Source organism: Neovison vison, chromosome 4 (genome assembly GCF_020171115.1).
Source record: "Neovison vison isolate M4711 chromosome 4, ASM_NN_V1, whole genome shotgun sequence".
In the NCBI taxonomy this organism is placed as follows: domain Eukaryota; kingdom Metazoa; phylum Chordata; class Mammalia; order Carnivora; family Mustelidae; genus Neogale; species Neogale vison.
Window position 1 is genome coordinate 185,586,729 of NC_058094.1, and position 13,814 is coordinate 185,600,542.

General features: G+C 39.4%; 1 protein-coding gene across 1 annotated transcript in view; it reads left to right on the forward strand.

Moving 5' to 3' along the window:
- The first annotated feature begins 70 nt into the window (after nt 1-70).
- GARS1 (glycyl-tRNA synthetase 1) overlaps nt 71-13,814 on the forward strand; it is a 45,058-nt gene continuing 31,314 nt past the window's right edge. The window contains exons 1-3 of the mRNA XM_044246315.1: nt 71-324; nt 12,429-12,530; nt 13,263-13,365. Coding sequence (XP_044102250.1) covers nt 103-324; nt 12,429-12,530; nt 13,263-13,365 — 427 coding nt within the window. The 5' untranslated portion in view covers nt 71-102. The remainder of the gene's footprint in view (nt 325-12,428; nt 12,531-13,262; nt 13,366-13,814) is intronic.

A 13,814-nucleotide genomic window follows, 5' to 3' on the forward strand; every position in this document is an offset into this window, starting at 1 on the left:
CGCCGCGGCGTTTACGCGGCGATTTCATCATGCTCCCGGCCGGGCCGCGCGCGCCGCTTCCGCCGCCGCCGCCAGCTCCGGACCGCCCAGGCCCGCCGGCTCATGCCCCCTCTGCGCTCGGCGCTGCTTAGAGCTGCCAGCGCCGCGCTGCTGCTGTCTCTGCCTTCCCGGCTCCCGGCCCGGCCTCCGCTCCCGCCCTGCAGACCCCGCAGCGCGCGCGCCCACGCCCCGACCTCATTCCCTGCGGCCGCCTCCCGGAGCAGCATGGACGGCGCCGGGGCGGAGGAGGTGCTAGCCCCTCTCAGGCTTGCCGTGCGCCAGCAGGTACTGGCATCCTGCGCCTCCCCGGGGCCCCGGGTCTCCTCTCCCTGGTCTGCTCTCCGTCATCCTCTCTCCTCCTCGGGCACCCGTCCCCCGCGCCGGTTACCCCACTCTCTCCTTCATCCGCTGGAAGCCCTTGGTTTCCTGGTGTCTTTCTCTCCTCCCCCACTTTGGACTCCGGTTCCTGCGTGCGTTGGCCACCTTCCTCGCCGTGGACCTGCGCCCTAGACTCTCCTTGGGTGACTCCCTCGGATCCCCTTCGACATCCTGCGTCCCTCCTCTCGCGTTCTGCTCTGCTCTTTCCCAGTCCTTGTTAATGTCTGCGCCTCTCCCCTCTCCGGTGGGGCTGCGATGGCTGATGACCTTTGGTTACTCCTGACCCAGCTCAGAAATCCTCAAGTCCAGTTTTCCAGTCTCTGCGGGGTTCTTTTTAACCCCCTCCCGGGTGGCCAGGTTCCTAATTCTTCCCCGGCCGGAACAGAAGCTGTCGGTTCTGTCTTATTAGGGCTGGCGTCTTTTTTTTTAAAGTCTTCAGGATGCTTTGCACAGTGTTTCCTCCTTGACACCTTCTTTCATTCAGTGCTTCGTTAGCCAAATGATGGCTCAGAAAATTAAAGTTGAAACGTGGATGTGACGAGGTGTTGAACTTCTTTTTCTAATCTTGATGTGAGTTCATTGTCCTTCGCTCATCGTCCTTCGCTCGCTCCTGTCATCTTCTCTGGGTTCCCAAAAGACTGTTTGGAGTGAGTGAGCTAAATGTTGCCGAGTTACTGGGTGAAGTCAGCCATCTCTGTGTGGAACACTTTGAAATTTGATTTTGAGGTAGGGAGGGAAGTTTCATGGGCTGGAGGGCTTGGTGATTTAATACAGGCCTCCTTTTCCTAGGACACTGTATGAATATTAGAATTTAGAGAGGACAAGGGAAAAGATTCGCTCAAGTGGAGTCTCACAACTAGTCAGGCAAAGCCAAAAGCTTGGAATAGGACCTGGGTGTCTGTGACCTAGTAGTAAACACCAATTGGGTTTCTTCCGCACCGGTGCCTGATGCAATAACTTGCCTTAGCTACGGAGGGTGGAACCCTGCCTCGGAAATAAATTACTGGGGCAGAGCTGCCAAAAATTAATCAAATTCTGCCACTTTGTAATGTCCACTTCCCTCCAGTTTGAGCCTGATTCAGTAGTGTTTCGTTTTGAAATTTCACTGTAGGCTTAATTTTTTCCCATTTATTATTGGTAGTATTGGTATTATTCTCTGTCTCCCTCCACCCACTCAACCCAAATAAAATTAGGTGTGGTTCCTTTGTCCTGTCTGTTAACTCTCGATTTTTCCCCCCAGATCCTTTACTTGAGGGAGAATACATCTAATTTGGAAAAACACACACAAACCCCTCCCTCTGCCACGTTAGCCTGAAACTGCAGTGCAAATTATCCATGTGTAGTAAGACTGTGGAACTAGTTAACTGAAGTAAAGTTTGATCCTGAAACAGCCTCCTGATGTGGTTACTATTTAGTGTATTGTTTATGTTGGCTGGGGTGTTTTGTTTTGTTTTGTTTTTGGTACTTTTAAGATTTTTTTTCCCTAAAGATTTAAGTTAGTTCGAGTTCTTTTATTATTTCTCTGGGACCACACATGTATCATTTAGCTACCTGGAATTTTTAATCACACAGATTCCAGGGTCATCTGGAAGGGAATTTAAAGATCATCTAAGTAAAGCTTTTTTTTTTTTTTTTTTTTTTTTTTGCTTGGGAGGAAATAAGACACATCATCACATCTATCTATTTAACATATTTCCATTGTGAAGTTTGTGAAATTGAAGACATTCTTGGAGTGGGATTTTTAAGGCACTTATCAACTGGTCTTGTTAGTGGCATGTGTTAAATATAAATTTCTAAATCGCTTGACTATGTGGATGCTGTTGCTTTTATTTTTTTTTAATTTTTTAAAAAGATTTTATTTATTTATTTGACAGACATAGATCACAAGTAGGCAGAGAGGCAGGCAGGCAGAGAGAGAGGGGGGAAGCAGGCTCCCCCATGAGCAGAGAGCCTAATGCAGGGCTCAATCCCATAACCCTGGGATCATGACCTGAGCCAAAGGCAGAGGCTTTAACCCACTGAGCCGCCCAGGTGCGGATGCTGTTGCTTTTAAAGGTTTGGCTCATTGATTGACTGAAATGTATTTTCCCATGGCATATTCTTAGTTATTTCCTGAAGAACTAGTTATGGAACTTTGGGAGGGCCTCAGAGCATCTAGAAAACACAGTGCCCTGTTTGATCAAGGGCACCCTGGGCCACTTGAGACATGTATGTATGTATGTATGCATGTATGTATTTATAAGCAGTCTCCACCCCTACCTTAGGGCTCAAAATCAGGACCCTCAATTGCACCCTAGGGAAATGGAGTTTTTTTTTTTTAAAGTTGGGAATTGGGGCACCTGGGTGGCTCAGTTGGTTAAGCAGCTGCCTTCGGCTCAGGTCATGATCCCAGTGTCCTGGGATCGAGTCCCACATCGGGCTCCTTGCTCAGCAGGGAGCCTGCTTCTCCCTCTGCCTCTGTCTGCCTGTGCTTGTGCTCTCTCTCCCTCTCTCTCTAACAAATAAATAAATAAGATCTTTAAAAAAAAAAAAAAAAAGGATCATGGAATCAAGCCCTGTATCGGGCTCCACGCTCAGTGAGGAGTCTGCTTGAGATTCTCTTCCTGTCCATCTGTGCCTTTCTGCTTGTGCTCTCATTCTTGCTCTGAAATAAATAAATAAATTTTTAAAAAAATAAAATAAAATATCATAAAAAAAAAGTTGGGAGTGAGCACAGTGTCGCCTGCCTTCATTTTGCCAAATAAGAGTAATTAGAAACCTAGTATAATACTCAGACTACCATCTACTTTCCCCCTTTATTTTATAAGGAGATTATAGCTCAAAAAAAAGAGCAGTTTTTTTAAAAATAAGATTTTATTTTTTTATTTATTTATCCCTTATCTGACGGAAGGAGCCTTAGTGGGGAGATCTGCAGGCTGAGAGGGAGAAGCAGGCTCCCTGCTGAGTAAAGATTTCCTAGGATCCTAGGATCACAACCTGAGCTGAAGGCAAACGCTTAACTGACTGAGCCACCAAGGTGCCCAAGATTTTATTTAAGTAATCTGTACACCCTAGGTGGGCCTTGAATGTACAACCCTGAGATCAGGAGTTGCATGCTATACCAACTGAGCCAGCCAGGTGCCCCAATTTATTTTTTTAAGAGCAGTCTTTTATGTTAGCATTTATTTTTTATAATTTTATTTATAATTTAAAAATTTAAATTTAAAAAATTTATTTTTTATTCAATATTTAGTAGGTCTAGGTTAAAAAAAAGATCTAATATATTCTTTTTTTTTTCTTCTTTTACCATGTGTTGGAAAAACCTGTCTTGGAGTGTCTTCTTTGGGAACAATTGCTATAGGGCTGTGGTTCTCTGGTCTTCAAACTCTTAGAGGTCCTCAAAGGCAAAGCCATTTACATAGTGAGATTGAGATGTTTTTTTCGTTTTTTACTATGTTATTTGCACAGATGTGAAAGTAGTAGTGGATAAAGCCGTTTGCCCTTAGAACTAAACACATGAGGACACCGAAATCATATTGTCATATCCTAGCAGTTAAAAAAAAAAAAAAGTTTTGCTCTAGAGTATCCTTGATGGAGCAACAAAAATGATTAATTTTATTAAATCTAGACCTTTGTACACCTTTTTAATGTTCTATGTGACCGAATGGGAAATATGCATAAAGCATATGGAAATATGACTGTCTCAGGAAAAAAAAACTTGTATGATTGTTTGAGCTGCACGCTGATATATAAGCTTATTTTCATGGAACACTATTTGTAAAGTTCAGTTTTGGATACTGGACATTCATTTTCTGAAAAATGAGTGAAGTATGCCTGTCATTTCAAGAAAACAACTGATAGTATCTGTAGCAAATAATAGAATCAGGTTTTTGGTTAATTTTAGAGTTTTGGAAACCTTATCTGCTGCACGAACTTGGCAGCCTCATAGTACTTACCGACTTTTCTGATGGGAATGACTGGTGATATTAACAAATGTACTTTTTTTTGATACAGTGTAATAAGTGGATCAATATCTAGAAGATCTACATAACTCAGTTAACTAATATTTTCCAAATGACAGTGCATGATGTTATGGAATCAAATACTGGAAAAAGATTTAAGAGTCTAAGATACATTAATGAATTTAATATAACAAGGTATAAAAAGTTCATTGGCATAGTTTCCAATTCCACATTGCTAGTAACCTTTATGAAATAACCTTTAAGAAACTATCACTTGTCAGAATTTTGGTATAGTCTAAAAGAAGAATATCTACAATTATTTGAAAAAGCTTTTAAAATTCTCCCTTTTTTAACTTATGATATTCTTTGTATACTTCACCATTAAAATACTATATTGCAAGAGAGGCAGATATGCAAATCTAGCTATCTTTTATTAAGCTAGAAATAAAGGGATTTGCAAAATTATAAAACTTATTCTCACTACTTTTTGTTTTGGAAAATACAACTATTTTCACAGAATTTTTTTTTTTTTTTAAGATTTTATTTATTTATTTGACAGACAGAGATCACAAGCAGGCAGAGAGAAAGGAGGAAGCAGGCTCCCTGCTGAGCAGAGAGCCCGATGCGGGGCTCGATCCCAGGACTCTGAGATCATGACCTGAGCTGAAGGCAGTGGCTTAACCCACTGAGCCACCCAGGCGCCCCCAGAAATGTTATTTTTATGCATGTTGGCACATATTGAGCTTTTATTGTTACTTAAATGAATTAATATTTTTAAGTTTGCATTTTAATTTCTACTATAGTAAAAATTGGTAGAACTAACTTAAAATAACAAAAAACTTTTTGGGGTCCTCAGTAATTTTTAACAGTGTAAAGAAGGGCTAAGACCAACAAGTTGTAGAACTGATGTTTTAGGGCAATGGAAGTGTCTGATTTATATGAAGACAAATTTGGGCATTTACCTGGAATGTACCCCAAAAGCTTCCACTTCCCCAGCCTGTTTTTCCCTTTATAGCTCAGTGTTTTCTCCTATCCTCATTGTCTCCACTTTCATATTTCTCATTCATTCCTTTATCTACTGCTCTCTGCGCTTGGCCTCTACTATTGTCCTTTCATGGTACCTTAAAGGATTTTACCTATTTTCAGCATTTAATTGTGTTGATCACACTCTCCTGTCAAGAATTCTTCCCCTCCCTGCAGCTTTGTCTAAACACAAGGTGAGATTCTGTAGCTGAAGAAATATATATCTCAAGGTGTCAGTACAGACAGGATCTGTTGAGATGACTTTCACCTGATGTGGAGGTTTAGGGAGGAACTGGTGTAGAGATCTGATTGTATGTTTTCAGTGTCATTGCTTGGAATTAAGAGGTCACTCTGAAATGAATTTGGTGGATGTAGCTTGATGCTCTAACAAAGTTGTATGGAAAAAAATAATCAAAAAGGACTTTTTCTTTTTATCTTTTTTTTTTAAACCTGTAGTAAAATTTAATAATTGTCAAGATAGTAGAGGTTTTGTAGCAGTTGCTAAATGGGCTTTCTTTATACCCTTGCATATTTTTGTGTTGATGTGTCTAGTAATAGAAGTGTAGGCTCTAGGGCCCTGGGATGGCTCAGTCAGTTAAGCGTCCGACTATTGATTTCAGATCAGGTCATGATCTCAGGGTCCTAGGTTGGAGCCAGGCTCCATGCTCAGTGGAGAGTCTGCTTGAGATTCTTTCCCTCCCTCTCTCTCTGCCCCTCCCCTCCTCCCAGCACTCTCTTCCTCTCTCTGAAATAAATAAACAAGTATTTTTCTTAAAAAAAAATTGTAGACTCTGTAGTTGTATTTCCAGAGTTTGGATCTGACTCCACTGTTTACTAGCTGGTGATGTTTAGCAAGTTATTTAACCTCTCTGTAGCCAGACTTCATCTGTATATGGGAATGGAGTCATAAGCATTAAAATGAGATAGTTCCTGTGAAGTGCTGAGAAGGGTGCCCACAGCGTGTGTAATAAACGCCTGCTGAAATGTTAGATAGTGTTCTGAGATGATTGAGACTTACTGGGGGTTCTAGTTTTACCAAACCATTGCTGGCCTGGAGCTCACATTTTCTTTTGATTGCTGGTTTGAAAACATTTTGCACCTTTAGGAGAGGATTGATGTCTTCTGAATTTGGTGAGATGGGGTGCTAGAAAAACCCTTTCTAGTGGTTTCTTGGAATTTTTTTTTATAATGATATACCATCTGGAATGCTAATGGTAGGGATAGATGTATGAATAATATTACTTGTGTTTCAAATTTTCTTTTACTGTAATTGGGAAGACACAGACGAAACTCATATCTTGGTAATAGTAAGAAGGCTTGCCATGAAGAGCCCTGAGTTTTTCTCTGCTTTGATTTTCTGTACTAAGAGTACCCTTTAAAGCTCTTGCTTAGTTCACAAAAGGCAATGCAAACTTTGTGAAATTTTTGTCTGTAATTATAAAATATTTGGGAATCTGAGATGAATTCAATCTTTTTTTTTTTTAAGATTTTATTTATTTATTTAACAGACAGAGATCACAAGAAGGCAGAGAGGCAGGCAGAGAGAGAGAGGGGGAAGCAGGCTCCCTGCTGAGCAGAGAGCCCTATGTGGGGCTCAATCCCAAAACCCTGAGATCATGACCTGAGCCAAAGGCAGAGGCTTAATCCACTGAGCCACCCAGATACCCCAAGATGAATTCAATCTTAACAGGATTCTTCTACCTACATTTGTGTAAAGCTAGGTGAGGAAATGTTTTCTTATTGGTTTTTCTTGGCCAGCTGAATATGCACCGTGATGCATATGAAGGATCCATGAAGAAGATCCCTTGGAATGATTTCTCATCTAATAGCTGCTCTGCTTTATAATCACAGGCTCTTAGTTCTAATATATGTCTTTATAGTAAGAATTTATCCAGGAACTAAGCTTCTTAAGGATAATTTAGAGATAGTGATGATATTTCACATCACTTTTTTCAGTACCCACACTTATGCATGCAAGCTCAACCCAAAATAGTTGAGCAGTGAACAAAGAAGGAAGAAAAGTAATTAGATATTAGGACTGTTTAGGTACTTTCATTCCATGTTTAGATCACCTCCAATTCATTTGTTTTTAGGATTGGATCATTATTAATCATGGTTTAATTATTCTGTTATTTGGAATAAATGTTATTTCCTTTCTTCACTGCATTTTACAGATGATTAACTCAGTGTAGGAATCCTTATTCTCACAGTTTCTATTTGTTTATTTATGTATTTATTTATGAAGATCTTATTTATTTATCTGACACAGAGAGAGGGCACAAGTGGGGGAACAGCAGGCAGAGGGAGAGGGAGAAGCAGGCCCCCTGCTGAGTGGGGAGGGGCTGGATCTCAGGACCCCAGCACCAATGACCTGAGCCAAAGGCAGATGCTTATGCTTAATCGACTGAGCTGCCCGGTTGCCTCACACTATTTCTTTTTAATAGCTGCATTTTCCTTGATGTATGTGTTCTGTGCTTGAACCTTAAAAACCAAAAAAAAAAAAAAAAAAAAAAGTTTCAGGGGAATTTATTTTAAATTCTTTAAATTCTTCCTGACTTTACTTGTGGCCTTGCTTGCTAATGTTCTCTGAGAAACTTCAAAAGAAAAGGTAGATGAAGTAGGTGGGAGTGCTAACCCCTGACATAGAGTGGTTAGATATTCAAAAGAACTACTTACTTCTTTCAGACATTCAAAAGAACTACCATTTTGCCAATGGTCTTTTCAGAACAGAGGCTCTCACAGAGTTCTTGTCCTCATCAAAAAGCACTGTTGGTGAACATTATAAGATAGGTGTTCCTACAGGTAGATGAAAGGAAAAGAAAGACTGAGAAAAGAAAAAGTCAGTAGATATTTACTGTCTAGTAAGTGCTCTGTACTTTGCTAGGTTTAGGTTGTGATATCAATCAAGTATTTAAGGGCCAGGACATGCCAGAATTCTCATCCTAAAAGAGCCTACTTTATTCTGACAGGGACAAATAAAATGCATGTAAATAAATAAGCCACTGCATTGATTGGGTGACTTCAGTTATTGTAAGTGTAATGAAGAAGCCAAAATAATGTTTGAAGATGACTGAGGATGTGGCTTTAGCTAGAGAGGTCAGGATAATGGAATGAAAACTGCTAATGTAATAACAGACCAGACTTACTTGCAAATGATAAGAGAATAAAAAGAATAACTAATTCAGTGCCTCTGAACTTTCAGACCCAGTGTTCCCTTTTACAGCAGATATCTTGGAATTCCCCTTTATTATCCAATAATGAAATTCATACAAAATAATCTAGAAAATCTAATTAAAAATGTGTGTACATATAATGTTTTGTATTATGTAATACATTACCTTATAGTAATTTATAATGAATTAATTTATAATAAAATGATGTATATTTGAATATGTAAATTCTTGGTTATGAATCCACTGGAAGTTATACAGAAGTAAGTAGATGCGTCTACCAATCTCAATAGATTGAGAGTGAGTGTAGTGGCGATGGATATGCATTGATAAAGGTATATCCTGTTGGTTGCTTAGATGTCAAACAATATTGATATTAGTCACATGTTATTTTTTGTTTTTGTTTTTAAAGGTTTTATTTATTTATTTGAGAGAGAGAATGAGAGAGCACAAGACGGGAGCGCAAGTCAGAGGGAGAAGCAGACAGACTCCTGCTGAGCAGAGAGCCCTATGTGGGACTCAGTTTTGGGACTCCAGGATCATGACCTGAGCCAAAGGCAGTTGCCCAACCAGCTGAGCCACCCAGGCACCCCTTTGCTTCAAATAATAACAACTTTCTGTAAAACTGTGAACAAAGTAGTATATAGTCTTCCTTTAAATTACATGTTCTTGGGTGCATTCCTTGAAAATGCAGTGTATGTTAAAACTGGGAGATTACTTCTGATTACCCTTTTTTTTTTTTTTTTAAGATTATTTATTTATTTGACTGAGAGAGAGCATAAGTAGGCAGAGCAGCAGGGAGAGGGAGAGGGAGAAGCAGGTTCTCCACCAAGCAGGAATCCTGATGTGGGGCTGGATCCCAGGACCCCAGGATCATGGCCTGAGCTGAAGGCAGAGGCTTAACTGACTCAGCAACCCAGGTGCCCCACTTCTGATTACATTTAAGCAGAGTTAGGTTCTAGGTTAGGTAATTAAAAACATTTTTCTCACCTCCTGACTGGGACATTGTAGAGTAGAGAGGATTGCGGAGAGGAAAACTATTACTGAGTGAGGGGAAGTGAGTGGGAGCTTAGAAAATATCAGCAACAAGGGGAAAGGGTAATAATGACAAGCCTTTCAAAGGGGCTTAGGTTTTAGAAGGAGCAAAGAGGAATGTTTGTAAGTGCAGAGAGGAATAAGGAGGACATCTGTTCCATTTCCAGCCTCTGAGGATCAAGGACTATGGGAGAAAACTCAGCCTTTAGTTAAAATAGCTTTAAGGGAAGCTATTGTAAGGTTGGGATATTCAGGAAATGAATTTCATTAAGTGAAGGGAAGTGCTTTTGGATAAAAGGATAAACATTATTATCATTAATTTTTTTTTAGAGAGAGAGAAAAAGAGAATGCACCCACGTTTGCAGTTGGGGATGGGTGGAGGCAGAGGGAGAGAAACTTTAGCAGGCTCCATGCTCTGTGGACAGCCCGACATGGGGCTCTATCTCATGAGCCTGAGATTGTGACCTGAACTGAAATCAAGAGTCAGATGCTTAACTGACTGAGCCACGCAGGTGCCCCGAGGATAAATGTTATTGAAAACATGGGGGTAGGAACAGTCACTGAATGCTGTGTGCTCATGAAAAGATATACGAAGGTCAGAGAGGAATGACATGCATTGGGATAGTTTGGGGTGAGCAAAGCACAGTGTAGACACCTTTGGATGACAACCAAATTGGTAATCTGTTTTAGTAGTCTAGTCTATGGGGTGTGAAAGGGAGAGAGTAGATTGAAATTTGAAATTGGCAGATATTGGCGGTAAAGAAGGATAGCTTGATGTTTCTTGTTTGGGTAGTTTTTTTGTTGTTAACAAATGGAAAGCAATAGATAGAAGGAGTAAGTTTAGGGCAGAGAAAAATAATTCAGTTATGAACAGCTTGGGTTTGAAGTGTTTGAAAAATAACTCAGCCACAATCAAGTTGGGGTGTTTTTTTTAGCATGATAACTATTTTTTAAATGTGTCTACTGTTTGTTAGGTACTATTTAAAATATCCTATTTAAATTATTTCATTTACCCTTTATAAAACTTCAGTGAGATATTGTCATCCTGATTGTACAGTTGAGGGAATAAGCTCAAAGAGGTGTCCACTTATTTAAGGTTTCACGATTAGCTGATGAGCAATTAAAACCCAGTCTCTAATCTCTCATAAGTACTATGTTTTACAGACTTATCTAGATGTAGGTTTTGTCTTGTGTGTCTTTTGGATTTCATGGTGCTTCCTAAATCTGAGAATTCATGTCTTTGAACAATTACAGAAAAACTTAGTCATTACCTTTTCAAATAGAACCTCTTACAGATTTTCTTTATTTTCTTTGAGAATTCTGGTTGGATAAATGTCAGGCTCTCTTTTTCTGTGTCTCATTACCCTGTTTATATTTTTAAATCTTCGTCTCCCTGCTCTATTCCATGGATTATGCATGGATCATTTCTTCAGGTCTGTACTCTAAGTCACTAATTCTCTTTGATCTGCTATTTAACCTGTCCAGTGAGTTTTTAATTTCAGTGATTCATTTCTAGATGATGTATGTGGTTCTTTTCCCCTTTATTTATTTTTTATTTATTTATATTGAAGTGTAGTTGACACACAATGTTATATAGGTGGATAACATAGTGATTTGGCAAGTTTATATGTTATGCTATGCTCACCATAAATGTAGCTCCCATCTGTCACCATACAGTGCTATTACAATACCACTGACCATATTCACTATGCTGTATCTTGTATTACTGTGACTTCTTCGTTCCAGAACTAGACGCCTTTATCTCCCACTCCCCTTCAACCATTTTGCTCCTCCCCCATTCCTTGGTTGCCTTCTTGGACCTGAACCTGTGTGGTTATTTGTCAGGTTTCCTGATTGTTTTTGATAGTCTCTAGTTCTTTGCCCATGTTTTTGACTCTTTTTTTTTTTTCTTTTAAACATCTTAAGCATTTAAAAGGTGTATTTGATCATTCTAGTACTTTGGAGGCTCTAATTCTGTTGTGATTTCTGCTGAATCTTGCTTATGGTGGCTTGTTTCCTCAATGGGTTTTTAAATTTTGAGTTGAATGCTTATTATTTTGGTGACCTTGATCTGTGAAAATCCTAAAAGCCTGTGTGGATGGTCTGCTCCTCTAGGGAGCAGTTACTTCTGTTGGGAATCCAAAGACTCTCTCACTTTGACAACTTTAATTTCTCAGCTTGAAGTTTCCTAGACCATGTAGATAATGTTGTTTGCTTTTTCAGATTACTTATTCTACCACAGTGCCGTAAGTGTGGGAATCAGTGTACAGGTAGTAGGTTGTTGGAAGTGAACAAGGTATTCTAGAGAAATTATTAAGGAAAAATTCTAACAATTAAGAAAAGGGCAGGGGAATATGAGTTAGTCATGACTAAGAAGAAATGGTCAAAGTAGGCGGAAAACTAGGACAGTCGTTTTTCTAAGTAGGAGAAAGATTCAAGGGAGGGTGGTTTATATATTGGTTCTTTGTGTTCTCAGTACTAACCTTGTTCTTTCATAGTTTTTTTTTTTTTAATTTTTTCTTTCATAGTTTTTATCAATTCTTTCCTCTCCTCCTTTTCCACCTGCCTCCTCTCCCAAAAGGGGAAAACAGCAACAGCAGCAGCAACAACAGTGGTACTAATTACCCTTAGAACATAATTATTTGTATACTTGTTGTATATTTTGCTGGGTCATAAATGCTGAGGGCAAAGACCTTCAGTTATTTATAATGACATTTCGTATAATAAACATTTGAATGGCCTCATTCTTACACAGGACTTAAAAGGTATGCTTTAAGACAATTTCATAACTTTCCTTGACTTCTGAAGCCAATCCTGAATATCAACTCTCTTTGTTGTCTAGGGAGATCTTGTTCGAAAACTGAAAGAAGATAAAGCACCCCAGGTAGATGTAGACAAAGCTGTAGCTGAGCTCAAAGCCCGGAAGAGGGTTCTGGAAGCAAAGGTGAGTCTTGGGATCCTAAAACTGAAATATCATCTTTATTAATCTCTTTGGGTGGGAAGGACCTAGAAAAGTTTCTGAAGGAGTATAATTTGCCTTATCTCTGTATATCTAGCATACCTTCTCTTCCCCTACCTGGCAGACTTCTCATGCTTTCCCACTGCATCTCAAAATGTCACTTTTTTCTGTGAAGCCTCCCTGACTTCTGACCCACCCCTCCGCTAAATCCTAGGTTTACTACACTCCATGAATTTCCCTGGAAGGCTTTGTGTTTGCTCTTCCTTATTATTTATTTTTTGGCTTGTTCTTTATGAATTCTTCTGTCCCAGGAATCAGTGGTTTTGTGTTAAACTTTTTTCTTTTAAGGAAAAGGTGTATCCATCTAATACCTGCTCCCAAATCTTTCAAATAGTGAATCTCCCTTCCCCAAACTGAAATAGTTTGGGATTCTAAGTCACTGTCTCACTACAGTGATCCACTAAAATTTCAGACGTTGTTTATCAGTATCTGCATCTAAGTTAGCTTGGTATTCCTAAATAATTAAGTTAAGGGCATCTTTTCTGTAACTAAAAAGGGAAAAAAAACCCCAAGTTTTCCAATTTTTAAAGGCATCAAAATCTTGCCTGATAAATTTTATATTGAATTTTGCTGAGAAAATAAACCAAATTCACATATATAAATTCATATTTCCTCTTACCCCTAATCACACATTTTCTATTTGAAAATTCCTTACAGGAGCTAGCATTACAACCCAAAGATGACATTGTAGACAGAGCAAAAATGGAAGATACCCTGAAGAGGAGGTTTTTCTACGATCAAGCTTTTGCTATTTATGGAGGTAGGGGATTAATGTCAGAGAGACCAGTTATGTTGTTGGTGGCTTTACTGTTGTTCTTAAATCAAAAATATGGCTTTTCAGTTGGTAACTAATTGTATCAGGTCACATAAAACAGAATATTTTGCTTTTGTTTGTTTAAAATTGGCCATTGGTGTGAAATCTATTTGTTCCTTTCCACCCTACTTTTTCTTGAAAACTGCTTTTTTCCATTAAGATGTAGGGAATTGTTAGGGGCCCAGATATGAAGCACTTAATATGTCCAAGTACCTATCAGATAGACTCTTTGGAGCAGTCGAGGGCCATTGTATCACTGGCCAACTGTATTGTGCACCTTCACACAAGGGCAGTGAGAAGCCAGGGTCCCTAGATTGTTCTTTTTGGCAACTGCCAGGAGAAAACATTCTTCCTAGTTAAGTAGATAAATTTCTACATCTTTTTGAATGCTTTGT